The 23,406-nt window shown below is 38.2% G+C and overlaps 1 protein-coding gene across 2 annotated transcripts in view; it reads left to right on the top strand.

Annotated features, from left to right (window-relative positions):
* LOC136864222 (uncharacterized) overlaps positions 1-1,258 on the top strand; it is a 198,433-nt gene extending 197,175 nt beyond the window's left edge. For both annotated transcript variants that reach the window (XM_067140942.2, XM_067140943.2), the window contains one exon: positions 908-1,258. In XM_067140942.2, coding sequence (XP_066997043.2) covers positions 908-994 — 87 coding nt within the window. In that variant the 3' untranslated portion in view covers positions 995-1,258. The remainder of the gene's footprint in view (positions 1-907) is intronic.
* Positions 1,259-23,406: the final 22,148 nt, after the last annotated feature.

Raw genomic sequence — 23,406 nt, 5'->3', positions numbered from 1 at the left:
GGTACTCGGAATGAGCAGATAAAGGCTAAGTGGTATCGTAAACCATCTTTGGTGGTGGAGTCATGTGAAGCGAATGGAGGAGGATAGGATACCTTTGAGAGTAATGGATTTGGTGATGGAGGGTAAGAGAATTAGAGGGAGACCAACACGACAATAGTTAGACTCATTTTCTAATGATGTAAAGACAACAGGTGTGGAACTAAACGAGGCCACAGAGCTAGTTACAAATAGAGGATTGTAGCAGTGTTTAGTAAATTCACAGAGGCTTGCAGACTGAACACTGAAATGCATAACAGTCTACAATGAATGTGTATGTATGGTTGTATGGTTAATTCTCTTTGCTTGGAGACTGATTGTTTGTGCTCTCCCCAAGTTCCCTGCAACTCAAGTACCACATACAGTCAATCACTACTGACCTACATTTAGGGCAGTCGCCCAAGTGGCAGATTCCCTATCCCTATCCTCTGTCACACTAAAGCACATATTTCTATACACAGCAAACACTGCCTACAAGGACTGCACCAGGCTAGCATTACCCACACAAATTATTATTATTATTATTATTATTATTATTATTATTATTATTATTATTATTATTATTATTCAGGTGGTCCAGGATGTGAGGAAATTTCCTGTGAATCTTGTGTCCACATTGCACATGTATTGCTAATCATGCAGCAAATAATCGTTTTGATGGATGCTGAAGATTGAGCAGCCTCTTCCTCGAGGAGGCTAATTCCAAAGATCTTTATGAACCCTCATGTACTTCAGTTTAATTTTTGTGATACTAAAGAATTTTAGCACTCTGTCATAACATTCCTTGTTTTTATTTATAATTGACATAACATTCCAGAATTCCATTTGTGTCAATATATACTTCAGGCATTTATTTTTGTTTTTCTTGCAGATGAGGCTCCATCCACCAGGTAGTGAAAATTTGGAAGAGGACATTGCAAAAGCTATACATCGGCTCACAAAAAGAAAACATTCTTAAAGTCTCTTTCTTGACAATCTTAGTGTTAAACTAGTTTAATAACTCTGTGATAACATACAACTAGATCTTAAGTTTGGAAAGTGGTGTTTATTTTCTACTATATACTGTACAGTACATATTTTGTGATATGGTATTTATTATAAGCAGTAATATTTCCTTATAACTGAAACAATACTTATTGTCCTTTATCTGAGGCAAGCTTTAAAACAAATGGAACCTAATTTGGAGAGTAAGACATTCTAATAAAAAAAATACTGGTTTTTAGATGTGTTAGATGAGAACAATTATATACTCTTTTTTCCCTTCCCTCTCCTCTGTATCTCAGATTATACTTAAATATTAAACAGTCTAAAAATGATGATAATTAAACTAGAACAGAGATTATTTCACTGTCCTGTAAAATAGGTCGCAGTGAGAAAGGATGGTATATTTTACAAAATAATTTACTTGGATGATGAAGGAGGTTGCTTAAAGCTGTGAAGCAATCGGACATGTTTCTTTTTCCAGTCTTGCCAATCATGGTTAAAAAAAACCATTCTGATAAATTTGAGGTGTCAAGAAGGGGGTTGACATTTAACTGCCTTTTAGGTTAATGTGTAAGTCTTCCTCAGGCCTGTTATTCACATGAATTATTCTCAAACAAATCCTAGGTGACCATGAAAGAATGGAATTAAATATATTATGTACATTTTTGGTCACAAAAACCGACTACTGATAAACATCATGTCCCATGGATAGAGCAGTTGAAGATATTTTTAAAATTGAAAAACACAATACTACTATTAAAATGCAGCCTATCTAAAGTAACCATACAGAGAGGTCCAGAAAAATGTAGACACTCTTTAATATCAAGGGTTAGGAATTTCATGTTGTTGGTCTGTATTGAACTGAGAATAACATATGAATAATAACACAGTAGAGGTTTCCACCTATTCAATACTAGGATGTAGTTACAATATTTTAAATTACATGGAACTAGTTTCGACCCACCTAGGGGTCATCATCAGCCATATTAAAGCATAAACAACTCTTGGCGAGATCCTAAAACATGTTATTTTAACGGTAAGAATCTTATGGATTTATAATTTATAAAGTGAAGTGTGGTAGATGAAATGAGAGATGTTAGTATGGTACAGGTGAGTAATAGTTAATAATTATACAAGGAATATACATACTAAGAAGTTTGGAACAAAGTACAAATGGGGTGCTTAGTGTTGTAAAAATTATACACTCATGGAAATCAGTAGGTCCTCGTAATAAAGAATACAATGTAAAATGACACATATAAAAAATATAAAAATATATACAAGTGTGTACAAAGTCTGGAGAGTAAAAAGTGATACTCTTTACATGCCGAGTCAGCTTGACACTGATCAGCTTAAGAAGAGAAATTAGGCAGTTGGTGTATTAAAGCTGTGTTGACGGGCAGCATTGTTGATTGTTGGATGTGAAGTTATTTTTGAATTTCTGGTTAAGAAGAAAGTGGACACTGCGCATCAATGCTGCCCGTCAACACAGCTTTAATACACTAACTGCCTAATTTCTCTGCTTAAGCTGATCAGTGTCAAGCCGGCTCGGCATATAAAGTGTATCACTTTTTACTCTCCAGACTTTGTACATACTTGTATATATTTTTATATTTTTTATATGTGTTATTTTACAGTGTATTCTTTATTACGAGGACCTACTGATTTCCATGAGTGTATAATTTTTACAACACTAAGCACCCCATTTGTACTTTGTTCCAAACTTCTTAGTAAGTATATTCCTTGTATAATTATTAACTATTACTCACCTGTACCATACTAACATCTCTCATTTCATCTACCACACTTCACTTTATAAATTAAAAATCCATAAGATTCTTACCATTAAAATAACATGTTTTAGGATCATCTCGCCAAGAGTTGTTTATTCTTTAATATGGCTGATGATGACCCCCTAGGTGGGTCGAAGCTAGTTCCATGTAATTTAAAATATTGTAAATACATCCTAGTATTGAATAGGTGGAAACCTCTACTGTGTTATTATTCACTCTTTGATAGTTAATATCTTTGGTACAAAATTACACATCGTTGCAATTCTTCCGCGGTAGCATAGTCCATTGTTTTCTCAACAGATGATGATCATGTGAATGGCGCAACAAACTTAGTGCGCATTTGCCAGCAGATGACGGTGCAGCAATGAATTAAGTAACACTGTCGTTTGAGCAATGCAAGGCCGTATTGAAATGGTACTAGAAGTACAAAAACACGATGGAGGTACAACGGCAATGGACAAAAACTCGTACAATAATTTATCGTATTCGGGATAAACTTGAAGCCGATGGTACTCTTCAGGATGTGCATAAGGAAAGGTCTGGCCGACTAAAAACATCAACAAGTCCAGCTTCCAGCGCTGCTGTGTTGCAACATTTTATTGGGTTACCTCAAAAATCTGTGAAGCAGGGTGCACGCGTAAGTGGGGTAATTGCAGGTTATAAATTTCGTTTTTTCATTTGTATCATAAGTGAGGTAAGCTGATCAACCATACGACGAATTCTGAAGGCTGCAAAGTAGAAAGCATACATTCCAAAATCGCTGCATGCTATGAACAAGGGCAACCCGGATCGAAGGATGGGGTACTGCAAGTGGTTTGAAGGCATGTTTTGCGAGTCTGAACAGTTTGCAGGGATGGTTCTCTGGTCTGACGAGGTGCAATTCAAACTGAACTGTACTGTAAACTGCCACAACTGTGTGTACTGGGCTCCTGAAAATCCTCACGTTCACGTGAACAAACATGTTAATCTACCCGGTGTTAATATGTGGTGTAGTCTGTAACCATGCGGTTTGATTGGCCCATTCTTCTTTGAAAGTACCTTAACTGGTGAAGTGTATCTTCATATGCTGCAAACATTGATTTTACATGCCATCCAAGAGGTGTTTGGAAATTAAAGGTTTTACCTACAACAAGATGGCACTCTGCCTCACTACCACAGAGATGTCAGAGCCTACTTGGATGAAAATCTACCTGGACGATGAATAGGTTGAAGAGCAGCTGTTGAGTACCCACCACGATCTCCAGACCTTACACCTCTTGACTACTACCTATGGGGAACCTTGAAAAATGAAGTTTATCGACAGAAGCCAGCTACACTGATCGAGCTACAAGAAACCATTGAGGCGTCCTGTGCGGCTGACTGCCACAGTTTGGTCAGCAGTTCAGCAGCATCGACATTGTTTGGCTGCTAATGGGGGTAACTTTGAACACACATAACAACCTTTCCCCCTACCCCCTTTGCCAGAAATATAATGGTAAGTCATTTTGTTCCATTAATATTTACTATCAAAGAGTGTCTACATTTTTCTGGAAACCTTTGTATTATTTTTGGAGAATCAAAAGGGGACACCAATTCTGGCAGTTGAAAACTCGGAATGTTAGATTTGGCATGTCAAACCTTTACTTAGTTTTACTCATGTGTTATAAAATACAGAATATAAATTTATTCTTTGTGTTAGCAGTTTAATGTCACACTAATGTATGCAGGGTTGTGGTGATGATGGGATGGAGAAGAGCTAGGACTGAGAAGGTAGAACCAATGGCTTAATTAAGATATAACCCTGGTATTTGCTGATGTGAAAATACAAATCTACTGGAAACAATTTTCATAGCTGCCAACAGTGGGGTTCAAACCCATCATCACCCAAATGGAAGCTTACAGCTACACAACCTTTACCACATAACCAACTTGCTTGGTATAACTGAAATGACAAATATGTCTTATGGCTGGGTGTCATCTGAATATTTATGTTACAGAAGTTAGCATCACAAAATGTGTGACAGAACTTGTAACTGTACAACTGGGTTACAGACTTCCCCCGGCATTCATTATAATTAATATCATTAATTTACTCAATTCATTATATCCGATATTCTGATTTTCATCATTTAGATTGTATTATTAATTAGGTATCACACATTTCATTCAACTGATAATTAAGGAAATCCTTTTATAATAACAATATATATGTAAAGTGGGATTTGTTGAGTTTAACACATTCATATTAACTTGTAACTTAAGGCATAGTTTATGAATAACAGATATTGCCTCAGGCATGGAAGTTTCTGATGTTGGAGGTAGCAACCATACCAGTAAGTGTGGCCAACTTTAGAGTCTCGTGATGAATTTTGTATAGCGCGTTGCCCACGTGGCAATAAGGCTGCTTCTGTGATTAGCCAGCTACTGTGGATCTCTGTGGAAGGGATGACCGTGAAGAGGGGAGACTCGCGGTATGAGGAGTTTATTTATGTTGATGTAAGGCTAGCTTAGCATCTGATCGAGAGAAGAGAGAACATCTGATTGAGAGGAGAGTGATATAATAGTTCTGATTGTGAGGTGGAACGTCTGATTGCGAGTTTATTTCGGACTATTCACCAGAGGCTTGGTGCCGTTTCCTGTAAATGTATAGGCAGTATATATCTAACTTCATAGTTATATGCCAGAGGTGCTCACGTTGGGTACTCAGTCCTGCGGGCACCCAGCACTGTAAGTGAGCCGGTTGGCAGGCAATGTGCGCAGCATAGGCTATTCAACCACAGTGACATTGTGGCCACGTCACAGGCCGTAACGATTGGGCAAAGTTCTCCCAGTCACTCTCGATCACTGCTGCGATACCCTATTTTGAAATGGAGGCATCAAATAATGAAAGAAAGAGGGCAGAAACCCATGTCATTTTTAATTTGCATTGTAAGCAATAAGTTATTTTTATTAATTCCAGTTTATGTATTTTCACCGGATACAACCTCAAATCACTTTATATCGTACATAATGAATTACAATTTTCAATATTACATTTTAAGAGGTGCTTTAGAAACAGTTCTAATATAATACGGAGTTAAGGTGGATAAGCTGTGGCTTGTGGTTATTTGGGTTTAAATTATCTGATAAACTCACCAACAATCCAATCATGCTTACTGCGAATAAAATCAATGAGGTTTTATTTGAAGGCATACTGTACATCTATCTGGTAGGTACATTTACGCTGTTACTTTAATCTTGGATAGTAAACATCTATGTCCTCCCTTATCACTAGAGCGAGGATCAGCCATTGTTTTACGTACGGTATGAACAACTTAAAAACTTACGCCGAAATGTTAAATTAACGTAGCGACAAAGAATCTACTAGCAAGGCTCAATAGGGCCATACATAATTCTCCATATTTGTACTGCTTGAATGAAAGGAAAACCCTTAGAATTATGATGCGCGGGGGATATTTCCCTGTAGAGGCCTCAGTATTGGGACTGTAACCGTGTGTTGACAAAGGTCAAGACATGGGGAAAAGGGCAATTAGCAAGGGAATTACTCAGTAGGGGGCCGGATCGTGACCACTGAGTAAACGGGGGATATGGCCAGAAACAGTTGCAAGCTTAGAACATCGTGTCGGCACATCGGTTCCACGAAACAACAATGTCCTAGCGATCCTGGGATTGTACCGTGGTTGAGAGATGTGCTGTGTTTAAGTTGCAGTGTTGGGAAGACTGTGACAGGATTTTGAGCTGCACGTCAGTTTCTCGTTTTGTGCCATACAAGTAACTTTTTTTTGAAGAGGGACCATTTTGTCACTGAGAAGCCAAAATTATGCGCATCCTCGGTAAGTTATGGAAAAGTTTTTATTTATAATCGCGGATGCGTGCCTATGTTCGATAGTAGGCCTATATAATTTGTCAAATGCCCGGTGACTGATTGGAACCTTGAATGGCACCATCAAAAGTGCAGGTAACTATTTTGTACTTGGCGGATGTGATAACTCAGTTCCAATGGTTCTATCTTATCATCAGGACGGCCCAGGCTTGAATCACAGTTGATGCACGAATCATTTTTAAAATGGGAAGTCACGTTCTATTGATATGGATTCCACTTAAAACACTAGATCCCGTCCCTTACCGGTCTCTAGTACTTTTGAGCCATAACTGCATCATTTATGGTGGTGTATTTTGAGCATGCAACCATTCTTCGTGGTTACCTTGTACCTTAAACGGTGAGTGGATATAGTGTTGTACCCACAAAATAATTTCAGTGGGTGGGGTATAAGGTCAGTAGGGCGGATACAACATTTCCTTGGAAGGGGTTGTGAAAATATTTTTTACTTTTTATTTAGAATTTGCTTTACGACGCACCGTAGGTCTTATGGTGACGATGGGAAAGGAAAGGACTAAGAGTGGGAAGGAAGCAGCCATGGCCTTAATGAAGGTACAGCTCCGGCATTTTCCTGGTGTGAAAATGGGAAACCACGGAAAACCATCTTTAGAGCTGCCGACAGTGGGGTTTGAACCCACTATCTCCCAGATGCAAGCACACAGCTGTGCACCCCTAACCGCATGGCCAACTTGCCCTGTGGATATGAGAAGAAAGCCGATCCTACTGAGTGCGGTGACGGATCTTCAGTAGTAATTGATGGTTATGATTGTTACCATGTGCAATCATAGCTTCTGTACTCTTAACATAAACCAGCTGCATTATTGAAACTGTCCATAAAATTGATAATATCTTCTTCGTTTGTGAGGAAATAGAATCTTCATTTAATTTGTCTTCTTGAAAAAAGGAACCACTTTGGTACTACACCCCAAGAAGGTGACCACCTTCCAGGTCGTAGATATTTTGATTAAGGGAGACTCAAGGCCAACTCTACTGCACCCACAAATAAGGCTGTATCTTCCCCATCCCATGCTTTTTTTAACTCTGTCAGTGCCGGGAATCGAATGCAGGATGCCTTAAGTCAAATTCTAAAATAAGGAGACCTAAAAGTAATCAACCGGCCCCGCGGTGTAGGGGTAGCATGCCTGTCTCTTACTGGAGGACCCGGATTCGATTCCCGGCCAGGTCAGGGATTTTTACCTGGATCTGAGGGCTGGTTTGAGGTACACTCAGCCCACGTGTTTATAATTTTGGAGCTATCTGATGGTGAGATGGCGGCCCTGGTCTAGAAAGCCAAGAATAACGGTGAAGAGGATTCGTCGTGCTGACTACACGACACCTCGTAATCTGCAGGCCTCCGGGCTGAACAGCGGTTACTTGGTAAGGGATGGCCCTTCGAGGCTGTTATGCCATGGAGTTTGGTTTGGAAAAGTGAACAGAGAAGGAAGTGACACTCCTGCAAGGTTCTTTAGCTTCCAGCTAGTTCTTCTATCCGCACTCGTGCATTTACGACAGTTGGAAAACGTACGCCGTTTTAAATGCTCCTCATAAAACCTTTGTAAAAATACTAACTGCACCTATTTATAACAATAATCTCAAACGCCTTCTTTTCATGTGGCTCAGTTGGTTGGGTCGGTGGCCCTTGAAACGGTGTTGAAATGGAAAGAGGTCCATGTCATTGGTTTCCGGCATGTTAATAAAAATTTTACATATGAATATTAGCGCCACAGAACTGTAAATTTATACTACTATATTCTGTATCCCAGGCTTGCGAGGGAAACTAATTAACAATTTGCTTTACATTGCACCGACACAGATAGGTCTTACGGCGACAGTGGGATAGGAAAGGCCTAGGAGTGGGAAGGAAGCGGCCGTGGCCTTAATTAAGGTACAGTCCCAGTATTTGCTTGGTGGAAAAATGGGAAACCATTTTCAGGGCTGCTGACAGTGGGGTTTGAATCCGCTATCTCCCAGATGCAAACTCACAGCTGCGCGGCCCTTACCACAAAGGAAACTAATAGGACAAGGTAAACCCTACCTAACATATGTTGTGACGTGTATTTTTCTTTACCAACTAACAAAATAGCTATACCCATACACTTTACGTTCTATATTTATTTATTTATTATATTAGTGCCTTCTGTACAGTGGCGAAGTTAGGGCTCCAGGCCCTCTCGTACACTTATACTAATCAGAATCTTAAATAAAATACTGAGATACTTAAAATAGTTAAAACTACATATATTAATAGAATTGAAAATAAATTTAAATAAATTAGTAACTTAATTAATATTAAAACAAATTAATAATAAAAACTTTTAAAAATGACTAATCCTCAGGCACGGACATATTCATACTTCAACCATTCAGTCAGCTGTCCTCAGCAGGTAGTCTCGGCAGGTGACCTTAAATCGTGATTTAAAAAAAAGCTAGTTTCTCTGATCTGAGCTGACAGGGAATTCCATAAACTAGCGACAGTCACCACAAATGATCTATTAATTTTATTTGTGCAGTGCCGTGGAATAGAAAGAATGAATCTAGAACGTGTATTTAAGTTGTAAAATGATGATAAAAAGATGAATTTAGAAGAAATATACAGTGGGTGACTTTCAGCTACCACTCCATACACCATCGTTAAAGTATGTAGCTGCCGACGTTTATCAGACATCAGCCATGAGACAGCCTGATAGCATGGGGTGATATGAACATCGTACCTGATATTGTAAATAAATCACAGGCAGGAATTCAGTGCTCGTTGAAGTTTAAGTGTTTCTTCTCTCGTCATGTCAAGTAAAACAACGTCACAATAATCAAGAATAGGGAAAACCAGTGTCTGTATTAGTTTGGCGTGTAGCTCAAATGGAAATACATCCCTCTGGTGTTTAAGAGGGTGAAACACTCCAAAAATCTTTTTACGTATTTCTTTCGTGTAATCAGACCAATCAACTGTTTCATTCATCATTACGCCGAGATTTTCAACCGTTTTACTGTAGGGATTAATGTTACCATTCAGTAGGATAGCCGGGATTGCAACATTGTTTGAGCAGCTCTGTAATTTTCATGATCCAATTATGATTGGCTGAGATTTTGTGCAGTTTAGTATAAGAGAGTTTTGTTGTGCATTTATAGTGAGTTGTCGGAGGTCATTGTTAATATCTTGTCTTGCAGTGTCGATATATTTGAAGATCGTCAGCACAGAGGTGGTGTGTGTTATTTCCTGTCACAGACGGTATGTCATTGATACAAATACAGAAAATTCGGGGCCCTGGAATACTGCCCTGTGGGGCAACACTAAGTTTCAGTTTCCATTTAGAGGCCTTGTCGTTTACTGTTACACGCTGTTGACGGTTACTCAAATAAGAACTAAAAACCTTAAGCGTAGCCAGGTCAAAATTTAGCAGTTTCATTTTCTTATCATGGTCGGAATTACTATAGTGTCAAAGGCACTACTGAAGTCAAGAAAGATAAGTATAGTGAGCAGTCGTTTGTCCATAGTGTTTCTAATATCTTCAGTAACCTTCAAAAGTGAGTGACCCTTCTTAAATCCAGATTGGAAAGGGTCCAAAAGAGCATTTTTATTTAGGTATTCCAGAACTTGCTCGTATACTAAATGCTCAAAGGCTTTAGAAAGTGCAGGGAGTATAGACATAGGATGATAGAAGGTGATTGTGGGTCTAAACTCTTAGGTACCGGTATAATATTGGCTGTTTTCCAGACAGCATGGAGTGTTCCGTTTAGTAAACGGTACTGTAGTTCAGTATGTGCGTCGGTAGTATAGGCAGGATAGCACCCATAATGTTATGTATAAAAGTAATAGGAATATCATCTACACCTGTAGCCTTTGATTTAATGGAATACAACGCCTTTTTAACCTGATTTTCTGTGGCACTGTGAAATGTGAATGGTGGATTGGCTGGAGGGAGGGCGGTGAGTCGGTGCAGTTAATTAGGGTAGGTTGAATATTTATTCTACTTAAGTAATCGTTCAGTTCGTCAAGTGAAATGTCAAGAGTTGTCTGTCTCTGTTGATGTTTTCCTATTCCCAGAGCTCTAAGTTGGTCCCATGCACGATTAGATTTTAAGTTATTAGCTAAATTCCGGAAATACATATATTTTTTATTTCTGATTAACTGCTTTGTGCGATTTCTTAAGATGCGGTAAGATCTCTGTCATCTAGGGTTTGTTTATAATGTCGAAATAACGAGTCACGGTGGGCCATCATTCTCTTGGCTTCATCATCTAGCCATGGACCAGAAGGGCGAGAAACCTGTATATGACGTGTGTGTGTGTGTGTGTGTGTGCGCGCGTGTATTTCTCTGCTGCATTATTTGTATAAAATGTCATTTATTGCTTATCACATGACCATTATTATAACAACATTGCCGTATTTATTCTAAACCAGAATATTGCGTCTTTACTCAAACTGTTTATTCTTGTATTCATTTCACTTGTACTCAGAATATATGAAATGCTGCAGTTATGTTGGGATAGGAGTAACAGAGAGTAACAGAGAGGCCGGGGGGGGGGGGGGGTTGTCGCCCAAGGAGTCCAGACACCCCAGGAGATTTTTTTTTTTTTTTTTGCTAGGGGCTTTACGTCGCACCGACACAGATAGGTCTTATGGCGACGATTGGATAGGAAAGGCCTAGGAGTTGGAAGGAAGCGGCCGTGGCCTTAATTAAGGTACAGCCCCAGCATTTGCCTGGTGTGAAAATGGGAAACCACGGTAAACCATCTTCAGGGCTGCCGATACTGGGATTCGAACCTACTATCTCCCAGATGCAAGCTCACAGCCGCGCGCCTCTACGTGCACGGCCAACTCGCCCGGTCCCGGAGATTTTAACTAATGTACTTTTAGCATTGTATATATAATGTGTATTAATATTAGCTTCCGGAGTCCGACTCATTGGCTGAAGGATCAGTGTTGAGGCCTTCGGATCAGAGGGTCCTGGGTTCGATTCCCGGTCGGGTCGGGGATTTGAATCGCATCTGATTAATTCTTCTGGCTCGGGGACTGGGTATTTGTCCCAACACTTTCCTCTTCATATTCAGAGAAAGTACTACACTACCAATCACCACAGAAACACACAAAAGTAATTACATCCCTCCATATAGGGTTGGTGTCGGGAAGGACATCCGGCCGTAAAACCGGGTCAAATCCACGTGTGCGGCACAGTTCGCACCCGTGAACCCACAGATGTTGGAAAAGCGGGGGAAGAGAAGAAGATTACTATTAGCTTCCGGAATCTGCATGAATCCACCACTCTTACTTGGATCCAAGGACACTCATTTCCTTTTTCGGTATTCTACACCACCTAAATTCTGGAAGTTTATACACCTATCAAAATAAAATTCTGGATGAATGCCCCCCCCCCCCCCCCAAACTGAAATCCTGGCTTCGCTACTGTCCCTCATGATAAAACTCTATCTCACCATTTTGGGGCTAGCTGTTATTACTGGACGCTGTTAGTTTTAAATACTATTTTCAGAAATTCAGTGACAGGGAAAGCCACACAACACTGCAAAATCATTGTTGCATTATGTAATGAAATTACTTTTTGCTTAATGAATAACAGGAATTTTACTTCTTTTTAAATGAAAGTATTGTCATTCCCATCCAAGGAATTGCAAATTGTAGCTTGTATGCTTGAACCCTGTACTTTTGTAGATTGTAACACAAAAATTTTAACATGTCAGTTTTCTTTGAGTGAATAAATATAAGAAAATAAAAATGACATTATATCGAACGCAGTGTAAATCAAACAGGAATATCTTGAAAAGGTCAGTTTTTCCGTTGCGATTATAGAGTTCTATTTTAAATAATGTATCCTGCCCCCCGATTATTGCCAAGCTAAGCCCAGCCAGTGAGCGAGAGATCCCGAGGTGGACCGTTTGTTCCTGGCTTTCCGTTTTTAGAGGCATTTAAGGGGAAAGGGGTGACGACCAAGCAAAATAAAATAAATTTTAAAAAACAACACACTTACATTTATTAACACAAGCATTCAAAAACACAAAAAAATATCCTTGCTGGATTTATTACAATGAATTTTCATAATGTCTGATCTTCATGTAGTGCTTTATAACCAATGTAATCCTCGTCCTCCAGCTTTACTGTTCTGGAACAAAAATTAACAGAAAAAAATTAGGCCTTTACTGCCTTTAAAATTAAAGTATTTAACTGAAAGAGTCCAGAGACTTCAATAAATATTTGCACAAAATTACCAGGCAGCTATCTTGCTTATTACTCCACAGAAAAATTAACCTAAGGTTCCATGAATTTATAGTAATCTCAACACATGGTCAATATTGCACTTTGATGAATTTCAGTTTGATGAATTTCAGTATTTAAAGTGAGTAACATTCATTAATAACACCAATTTAAGCTTTGATGAAAAATCAAAATTAATTTCAAAATTTTATAATTAATTAATTATTATTATTAATCTCTAACCTTGTCTGGATAGCATTTTACTTTATCATCACACAATCGTATTTACCAACTAGTGTATCTCACTAAATAATTCTCATGGCAATTATAATTCACATTTTTCTAAATAATTATCCTTCCAATTTATTATTATTATTATTATTATTATTATTATTATTATTATTATTATTATTATTATTATTATTATTATTATTCATTATCACCTGAATTCAAGTTGATTATGCCGTTTGTGAACATTTAATTTTTATATTTGCATACCATTCAAAGTTCAAGTCAGTTTGAAAATATTTTCGAATTTGAATATAAATGTATTGAAAATTTCCTCATCCACGTGTGAGTTAATTGAAGATTAATTTACGAATCGCTTGCCTTTGCGGAACAATAACAAGATGATCTTTCACCTAAATCTTTAGAAATTGCAAATTAAATCCTAGTCTTACTCGACACTAATCTTATTAAGGTTTTCCTTAAGGTGCCCTAAATAAGTCCTCATGGTGGCAAACAACGTTGAACACAATCTGTGTCGTTGCAATAGATGCACGACCAGATTAAATCACATTAAACAATCGAAAGACATGGAAAATATTCATAATTACAACACACACACCACATTCACACAAGGTAACACATACTTTTTATATACACTATTTACAGCGAATCCTGCCCTTATAAATTTATTCATTATTTTTAGCATGGTCACATCAATAGTTTCTGGAGGATGAATTCGTGTATGGAAATACTCTTTCTTCAATAGTGGCTAGTGATCGAAATTCGTGATATCACTTGGAGTGAAATATTCCTCAAACAACGATGGAGATTCATCTAAATTTCTGAAATTTATTGGAAGATTCCAATAAGATTCCATAATCATCACCATCACATGGGTTACAAGTCGCAAATATTACGTTTGTGAGCCTTAATCGCATTATTATTACTCCCTATTCATGAAATATACTCAACGTGTGCTCCGCTTATAATAAGTCACATTGTGCTCCCAAAGACACAACAACAAGTCATTCACCAATAATAAATTCTCCAATTAATAAATTACTCAATTAACATCCCGCAGGACAGCCATATTCCAGGCACATCATGAACTGAGCACATTAAATCTCACATATAAGGAATCTAAGATAATTTATAGCAAACAACCATTTAATTCCATTTTTTTAACCCAATCTTTACTTGATTTTATTATTACTCAAGTGATTATTAGATCTATCAGTCCTCATGAAATGTGAAATTAAATGACTCGATCCTAAAGAATACAAGTGATCTTAAAATGACACTAAGTTCGATCCTATCTCACAAATTTTACATGTAACTCCAATCCAGATTAATTCCAATATCACAGGCAAACAAATGAAGTTTATCGTGTGGTCAGTGATTTTTAGATATGTCTAACTCCTATGTATGGGAACTCACTCTAAGACAGACTACATAACTAATCTAATAGGTTTCAAATTTCAGTCACACATATGTAACTCGACTACAATGACACCTCAAGAAATGGAAATGAAATAATTCTATCTACAACAGAATTAATAGAGCTATGATTTAGACAAGAAAGATCCTCTAGCTTTGCAAGGATGAGAAAGAAAATAAACATTTAAATGGTACTCAAGTTTTAGATGAGTTTCGACTCCAGGTTGCAGTCAGTCATTCCGGCATTTCCCCGGTCAGTCATCCTCTCTGACCAGATGCGCCTCACATACTTAGAAAGTCATGGAGACAAGGCAGTAGACGTCCCACGATGAAATTAAGATGCACATTGTAGAGGTATAATCCATCTTGATGTACACAGCGATTCACTGGGATAAATTCCGTCACGTTCCAGAAGTGTAGGCTGTAACTAAAACGACAAATATTAAAATATGTTCACACACGCTGGATTACTAAATGTTCTTGTGGAGAAATAAACTTAACTTGGATCTCCAATGTTGAGATTCACTCCATAAGAGTTGCTAATAAACTTTCACTAATTTTAGCAGAGCTTGCACGGCAGAGTTCTCTTTCCACGTGGTTACGATGAAAAGTAGCAGCAGCAGAGTGACAGCAGAGATAGTAGATATCAGCAGCAGAGTAGAGCAGAGCAGAGAGCGATTTACTTCGAACATGGCATTTTATAGTCTTGGCTCAGGAGGCGTGTACTTTTTAAAGACGATCATTGGTTCACGGGGTCTCTTATAATTGGCTGTGACTGTTCTCGAAGTTTGCTCGTAGCACAGGTCGTCTGCGCGTGGCACACTGGAAACACAGGCGCGTCACGTGATCTACCCCGCAGCAGTCGAACATGGATCAATACATCGCCGTTCTGAATGATAGAAAAAAAAAAAAAAAAAAGAGTTTGGTGCCCACACACAGCTTTGCAAATGATGACTACAGCTCCTGGTGAACAATATAACTTTTAATGTTGGCTCATTTTAAATATTCTAAAGATAGCCAAATTTGAAGGGGACAATCCCAATTAGCACTTCGCTAAGTAGTGTAGGAGAGCTTCATAATCACAATTGAATGTCAATGCTCCCTCTCTTTCCTGCAAATTGTGTTTGCTTTCTCGCTTCACTGTGATGTATGCTTGTTACGTAAGCTGCCCGCATTTACGTCAGGCCAGCCCGGCTGCACTGGGCTAGCCTCAACGAGCACCCAGCTGAGCACCTCTGTTATATGCATTTAGCAGTCACTAGTGTACTTCGAGTTCATTATTGAATTCTATTACGCAATTCGCGAACTATGTTCGAGTGTTGAATCATATTTAAATTGATCTGAAACATCGCATAGAACTGTTGGATTTATATCAACTGTTTCTATATTAGCTGTCAGGATGTGTGAACCAGAGTAGCTAACATGCCTGAATATTAAAGGTTACCGGTATTCAATAACTTCTTCCAGTTTATGACAATTAGTATGAGTAAACATGACCATATGTGGGTCATCACACTCTGACAGGAAAGTAGGTCAATTCCAAGTATGCAAGAAGATCAGATAACAACAATGGTTTCAACCTACAAACCGGACGGGGTTGTCACAGGAGTATCAAGTCCAGGAGCATGGTGTAATTACATAAGGTAATTACAGCATCAAACAGGGTATGCATACATAACATGAAGAAAAAATTAATGATGATGATGCTTGTCGTTTGCAATATATTGTAATTCAATATAATGCCAACAGCTCTGCAATATGTATAATGCTTTATTCAAAGTAACAACAAATCTCACAGTGTATAATTTTGTTTAATGGAAGTAAAGCTTGTTAATTTTGATTTTAAGTACATTCATGAGTCAATGATTAAAAGAAAAGTAGTTAATGTTCCAATTATAATCCTCAATTGTGGGAATGTGACCACGATATACAGTATCTATCCTGATCCTTATTCCTGTATATTGCCATGTGTGTGAGTTTATCACCCCATACCTTGAGGGTAGTAAAAATAAGAGGTGTGCTTTACGACTTCATCACTAACCGTAGTGGCTGGCGCTCAACATATTTAAAGGGAAATTGTATTAAGGTAATTAAATGTAATAGTGGAGGGACAACAACAAAGTGTAACCCTAGCAACTGTGCAGGCTGTGATGTAAGATATGGATGGATGGCCAGACAGTGTTACCTAGAAAACATGCAGGCTGTCTTATGACCGGCGGTCATCTGAAATTAGCAGCTGTTGATGGATGGCCATGACTGAGATACATATTTATGATAATTTAATTTTTGCAAAGGGAAAAGTGTTTATTTTATTAACTTCAGATCCAAATAAACAAGTCAGGTAATTTTTGTCAAATAAATGTCATTTTGTGTCATACTTACCAGAAGATGCAACTTGATAATACAATTATTATGTTTATGAATTTTAAAATGTTTTGAATTCCAGATCTTTAAAAAGTGGCTCTTAACAAAGCATTAAAGTTGTCTACTTTTAGGTGGGATTTTTCAGATGTTCACTGTTTGTTCATTTCTTAAACGAAAACTCTTCTTCAGAAGCATCAGTTCTTGAAAGACAAGAAATAAACTGTGCCACTAGCAAGAGTTGATTGAGGTTGATTTTTTCTTTAAAGTGACTGGAGATTTCCATTCTGCATTTGCCCACTGAAATGCAACATTATTCTAAATAGCCATTTTCTTCACTGTTATATACTTAGCCAAGCATAGAAACTAATCAAATATCTATGTATCTTGTCCATTACAGAGAAATCCTACACTTGCTCAAAAATCATACGACACCATTAGAACCATAGTTTAGTAAATACTTAATCTCCTATAAAAGACCACACTACAGCTGTAAATACTCTATTAATATTCAATAGAATGATTCATTTGCTTCATGTATTAGTCTCTAATGTGTGAAACATTTTTTGAAAGAATTTATCAGAATTCTTCCTGTGTATGTACAAAATTTCTCAGATATTTTGTATGAAACCATTTTCATAGCTGCCAACAGTGATGTTCAAACCCATCATCACCCAAATGGAAGCTTACAGCTACACAACCTTTACCATATAACCCACTTTCTTGGTATTACTGTATTCACATAAATATGTCTTACGGCTGCAGGTCATCCAAAATTTTGCGTTATGGAAGTTAGCATTTTTCAGTTCATTGATTTCTTCCGTAACATCTGTCCTAGAAGTTCAATCCTCTTCAACTTTCAGGAACTCTCTGCAGAGTTTATTGTGTGGGTGAAAACAAAATTCAATCCTATTTCTAAAAGATGATCATAACTTTCTTTAAAGAAAATTAGAAGCACTGGACATTTTGATGAGTTCAGTTCTGGATACATGTTCAGAACCCTCTTCACTGTGGATGTTAAGGTAAGATTCCACTGCCTGCGGCAAAGGGTGACATGTAGCATGCAGCCAGAAACAAAAATGACTGTTTGTAGCATGCGGCTTGTTGTCGGTGGGGAAGAAAATATGTGGTTTGCTCCATAAGTTGCCAGGTTTAGCAAGCATAACTTGTGAAAACGTGTCGCCAACTACTAACGTTATTCCATCAGGGCAACATTTTCTCACCCGACTTTACCGAGGATGATGTCTTTGCAGACTATTGTGACAGAAGCGTAAACTGTTATTCAGGACCGTTGTAGGAGAAAATGGCCCCGGAGGTGGAGGTGAAAGTTATTCGTTCGATCAAATCAAGTATAGCACGAATTTTTTGAGAAACTGTTGGCTGATGACAAAGCGCATTTCAAACATTTTACAAGGATGAGCCACGAAGAATTTGAATTTCTGTTAGAGAAGGTTGCACTGATGATTGCAAATTCTGATACCAATTTTTGAGAAGTAATACTGCCAAGAGTTAGACTGTTGTTTACTCTTCGATTTTTGGCTACTGGTGACAGCTATACTTCCTTGATGTACTAGTTTTGAGTTTCTGAACCTAGCATCTCATGAATCATTCTGAAGGTGTACATGGCGCAGAGTGATTCAAGCTGATACAGGCCTCTGGGAAACAAACAACATTGGATTTATCAAGAGGTGAATGCCATGAGTTTATGGAGTAATTGTATCAGATGAAGGCCGTTGTACCATGGCAGAATCGGTATGCTTAGATGTACGGGATGTTTTAGAAGTTTCTTGTACACTGGAATTTAATCGTAATGAAAATTATTAACATGTATTAGTTTTAAGTAGAATATCCTAACCATATTATGATCACTTTACCCCCTTACAGTTCACATTTCTAATAAACTTATACCAGGAGATTGAAATATAACTTACGGCAGCTATGACAAGAAGCAGACATAGTGAGGAAGAAAAAGACTGTGATGAAACAGAGTTGGAGGACTGTGCGTAATTAGAGTAGTGGCGAATAGATTTCTAAACAAAAAGTAGATTAATTGTTGTGTGTTAACAGTGTAGGAACGAGAACCGTTTGTTGTTATGTTGTTAAACAATGTATTTATGAGAAATCCATAGGGATGAAAATGCCATACGGTAGTAGTATTAGTAGTAGTAGTAGTAGTAGGATGATGATGATGATGATGATGATGATGATGATGATGAAATTCTATTTTCATTGTTATCTGTAATTTATTTGTTTGTAGTGCAAACTGTTTCCAGGACTAAAAAAACCAGGCATTGAATAAAACACAAGTTCATAGGCAGTTAACTAATTTAATTTATTAAAAGAAAACAGTGGCTTAAAATCACTCACCTCATGTTCCTCTTTGTCACCTGACGTTGAAGTAGTTTTCCACGGAGCGTCGATGTCAAGAAGAAAGGCAAGTAGATTATACCGGAACCACAATTTTCCTCTCAATTGAGAAGCACCACTAGTTCTCATAGCATGAATTTTTTTGTTCTCTCCGTGGAAGGCTGAATGCAAATCTTTTATTTCCTTCTTCAGTTCCTGGACACTGAAGTCATATTTATCTTTTCAACGTATCTTTCTTAATTATATATTTTTTATGTCATTCAAATTAACATTCCACAATTCTGAAAAGTTGTGGCAATCTTCAATTAAATTCACAGTGCTTTCAACAACCCACTCCATCTTGTCGCATAGAAATTGTAGCACCGATCCACATTTGACGGATCCCGGGTGACACTGTTCGACAAGCATATATTAGAGGAATGTGACACCAGAAAGGGTTTGACAGATCGCAACATGTCTCATGTCACACAGCCGCATGCTTCATGTCATGCCATGTTTCCTCAATTGAAAGTCGATTGCAGCATGTGTCACTGTCGCATGCTCCATGTCGTCAATATGTTGCCTCAGTGGAATCCTGCCCTAGGAGTCAATCACATAATTATAAGCTCACCGCTCATAAAATTAGTCACCCCTGGAGAAATCATTACAAGTATCATTTAACACCATGTAACTCCGCCTCTGGACTTGATAACCACCTGGAATCGGTTAGGAAGTGAGTCCACAAGGTTGTGCAGGTATGTCGCTTCCAGGTTAAGCCACTTGCTGAGGATGTGATCACGCAGTTCCATGGGGCTGCAGATGTTGGTGTTTTACCCGCTGTTCCAACATGTCCCACAGGTTTTCAAAGGTGTTCAAGTCAGATGACATTGCAGGCCAATCGAGATGTAACAGGTTAGGGGAGTGTTCACAAAACCAGACACATATGCTGTTGTCATCTTGAAAAATCGAGGTATTAATACCATACTCTCCCTGCAGATGTTGACTGAAAGGCAACACCTGATCATCCAGACTGTTTAAATAAACATGCTGGTTCAAGTTATTGGTCACCCAAAACATCACAGATCCACCTCCGGCTTGAACCTGGCCTTGCACACATCCAGGATGAAATGCTTCATTTGGCCTTCGGTGCACTTGATGACGTGTGTCATTAGAAAACAGGCAAAAACATGATCCATCAGACCACATTATGTTCAGCCAGTCGGGTACTATCCACGTTCGATGATTTCTAGCCCTTTGAAGATGCGCAGCTTTATGTGCCTGTGTGAGCAATCGCCTCTTGCAAGGTGACCGACACCAAATGTACATTGCATGCACTTCCCGACGCAATGTTCTCTCGCTAAGGGGTTGGGATGGACCTTCATTCATTGACTGCAGCAATTACTGTCTGGTTTGGAAGCGATTTTGAATCACAACCTGTGAAACGCGCCTCCGGTCCCTCTCAGTCAGGATCTTTTTCAGACAACAATTGAGGCAGTGGGTGAGAGAGTGGGGTATGCTGATATTTTGTCAAAATTGAGTTATTGGTACACTTGTGTAGGGCTTACATTCATCTTACAGTGTGCAAAATGTCAAAGACTTCCACAGGCTCCTTCCTTTCCTTTTTAAAGGCCATATTTTCTGTGAATTACTCATCTCATATTTATGCTGCGAGAGAGTGAGCTATGCCAAGCAGCTAGAAGCATTCAATGGGTGCGCTGTCTGTTGGCTATGCAAGCTGGCCAATAACTGTGCTTATTCTCAAACACATGTTAGTTGTGTACAAAATGGCGGATGGTGAAGTAGAAGCAATAGTGAGTAGCTGTGAAAAACCTAAAAAACGAGTTAGAAATGATGATAAGTGGAAAAAGGGCTAAAATATGTAGAAACTTAGGCTAAAAGTACATTAACAATAAAAATAATAAGGTTGTTCCTGCAAAGCAGCAAGGTGCTGGATGTGAGTTTAGTGTGCGATCTGTGGCAGCTGATGTTAGCTGGTGTAAATACCATGAACTTACGAAAGCTGAAAAGGATGATATATTCTGTGTGTTCTATAAAACAGGTGATCATAATGCACAAAATGCATTCTTATTTGGACTGATAAGTCACCAAGAATGCAGTGGAATGTACCAAAAGAGGAGAAATAACGAACATTTAAGTGGAAGGCACGTATCTTTCACATATTCTGTGAAAAATTCCCCTGGTCATCTAGTTAAGGTATGCAGAAAAGCATTTTGTGATGTGTTCGGAATATCCAGGAGATGTCTTTCTACAGCCAGAGGCAATAGAAAAGCTAATGTGCCGGAAGGAGGTGAATCTGAACGCAAAGGATCATCATCATGTAACAGCTCGATAGTATCACCTCATGTGGATCTTAGAGGTAAGCACGGTAATTACAAGCATAAGTTAAGTGATGAAAATGAGAAATAGGTAATGGAGCATATTTAAAAAATTCTCTTATATGTAAGTTACTATTGCAGAAAAAAGGTTCAAAAAATTCATTTGAGTTGTGAAATCAATTGCAGTGATGTATAGGCTCTAAAAAGAAGAAAGAGATGATGGTGGCATGATGAGTGTTAGTTGTGTTACATATAGGACTATATTTAATACTAAATTTAATATCGGCTTCAAAATGCCTCACACAGATACATGCAAAGTTTGTGACGAATGGCAGGCTATAGAAGAAGATATCGTACCTCTAGAGGTACGGCTACATCAAGTAAGGGAAACTGCAGCATACAATCTTCTCTCTGCATTTCGATCTGAATGCCTCGAAGAAAACTGTGACTATTGCTTGATAACGTATGATCTTCAGAAAGCTTTACCATTCCCAAAAATACCAACAGGGGTGTTATTTTTTTCTAAGGCAACTCTGGGTGTACAATTTCGGTATTCATATATGCAACCAGAAATTCCTTCATGAGTATGTGGCCTGAAAATGTTGCTTAGCGAGGTGCTTCAGAGATTGCATCGTATCTATTGAAAGTTTTAAGAGTACCTGAAAATACTTTGGGAAAGCAGAAGTTAAGATTCTTTTCTGACTCCTGTTCTACAGAGAACAAAAATGACATCCTATATATGATTTAATGTGCTCTTGTGATGACAGGAAAGTTTGACTGCATAGAACATTACTATCTTGTTCCTGGACATACCTTTTGCCTTTAGACCATGATTTTGGTGTCATCGAAAAGATGATCAGGAAAACGGACTATGTATTCACACCAGAAGATTGGCTTCGTCTCATGGAACATTCAAGAGTGAAGAATCCTTTTCATGTGAAATGAAAACTGAAGACTTACAAAACTTCCACAGTGCCACATCGTGCTCTATTAGAAACAAGAAAAGTAGGTCAGGTGTTAAAATGCCACTCTGGAAGATTGCCATTCCCAGGATAGATTGTAATAAACCCGGTATATTACAGTATTACAGCTATTCTGAACTTTGTACGTGGGAGGAAGTGCAAGTACTGTATACAATACCTGGGAGGCCTCGCAGAGAGAAAACACAAGCACCACTGGAAGCACTGAACAGAATATTAAATCCTTCACAACTGGAAAGTCCATATCCTGTAGGAAAAGAATTAATAAAGCTAAATACAAGAACTTGGTGCCTCTTCTGCCGTATATACCGCAGAATCACCATACTATACACCATGCACTCCGGCCGGATGACTATAGCACATCTGAGGATGTTGAGGAAGACCTGGATATTTGAAGGTACTGAAATATTTTGTTTAATCTGGAATAAGTTCAATTTTTTAATTAACTGAAGTTCCAAATATTTATTATAAAGGACTAAAAGTGTTTTAGTAACCGGGTAATGAAGGCAATTCTTGGGTAGGTACTGTTAGCGAACCTATAGGTGGTAATGCAAGGTTATTTTGTTTGGTTGTTTGCAGGTGGAAAGAGCCTAAGGAGCTGGTTAAATGATGGAATTACACTCTGTAAATATTTCTTCTAAAGAATTTGGAATGTATGTTTTGAAATGGTAAACAATAAATGATATGTTAATAGGAATGTTTTTCTCATTATTAGAGCAAACACAAAACTCTAAATGTCTCAGTTTCATCCAACTCTGGCACAGCCCACTCTCTCACTCACTGCCTCAATTCTGACGTATTTCATAGCCACGTGTAGTACACCACTGCTTGTAAACACATTG

This window comes from Anabrus simplex, chromosome 2 (genome assembly GCF_040414725.1).
Source record: "Anabrus simplex isolate iqAnaSimp1 chromosome 2, ASM4041472v1, whole genome shotgun sequence".
Taxonomy (NCBI): domain Eukaryota; kingdom Metazoa; phylum Arthropoda; class Insecta; order Orthoptera; family Tettigoniidae; genus Anabrus; species Anabrus simplex.
The sequence above is the reverse complement of the archived record's forward strand: the minus strand, read 5'-3'. Positions and strand labels throughout refer to the sequence as shown.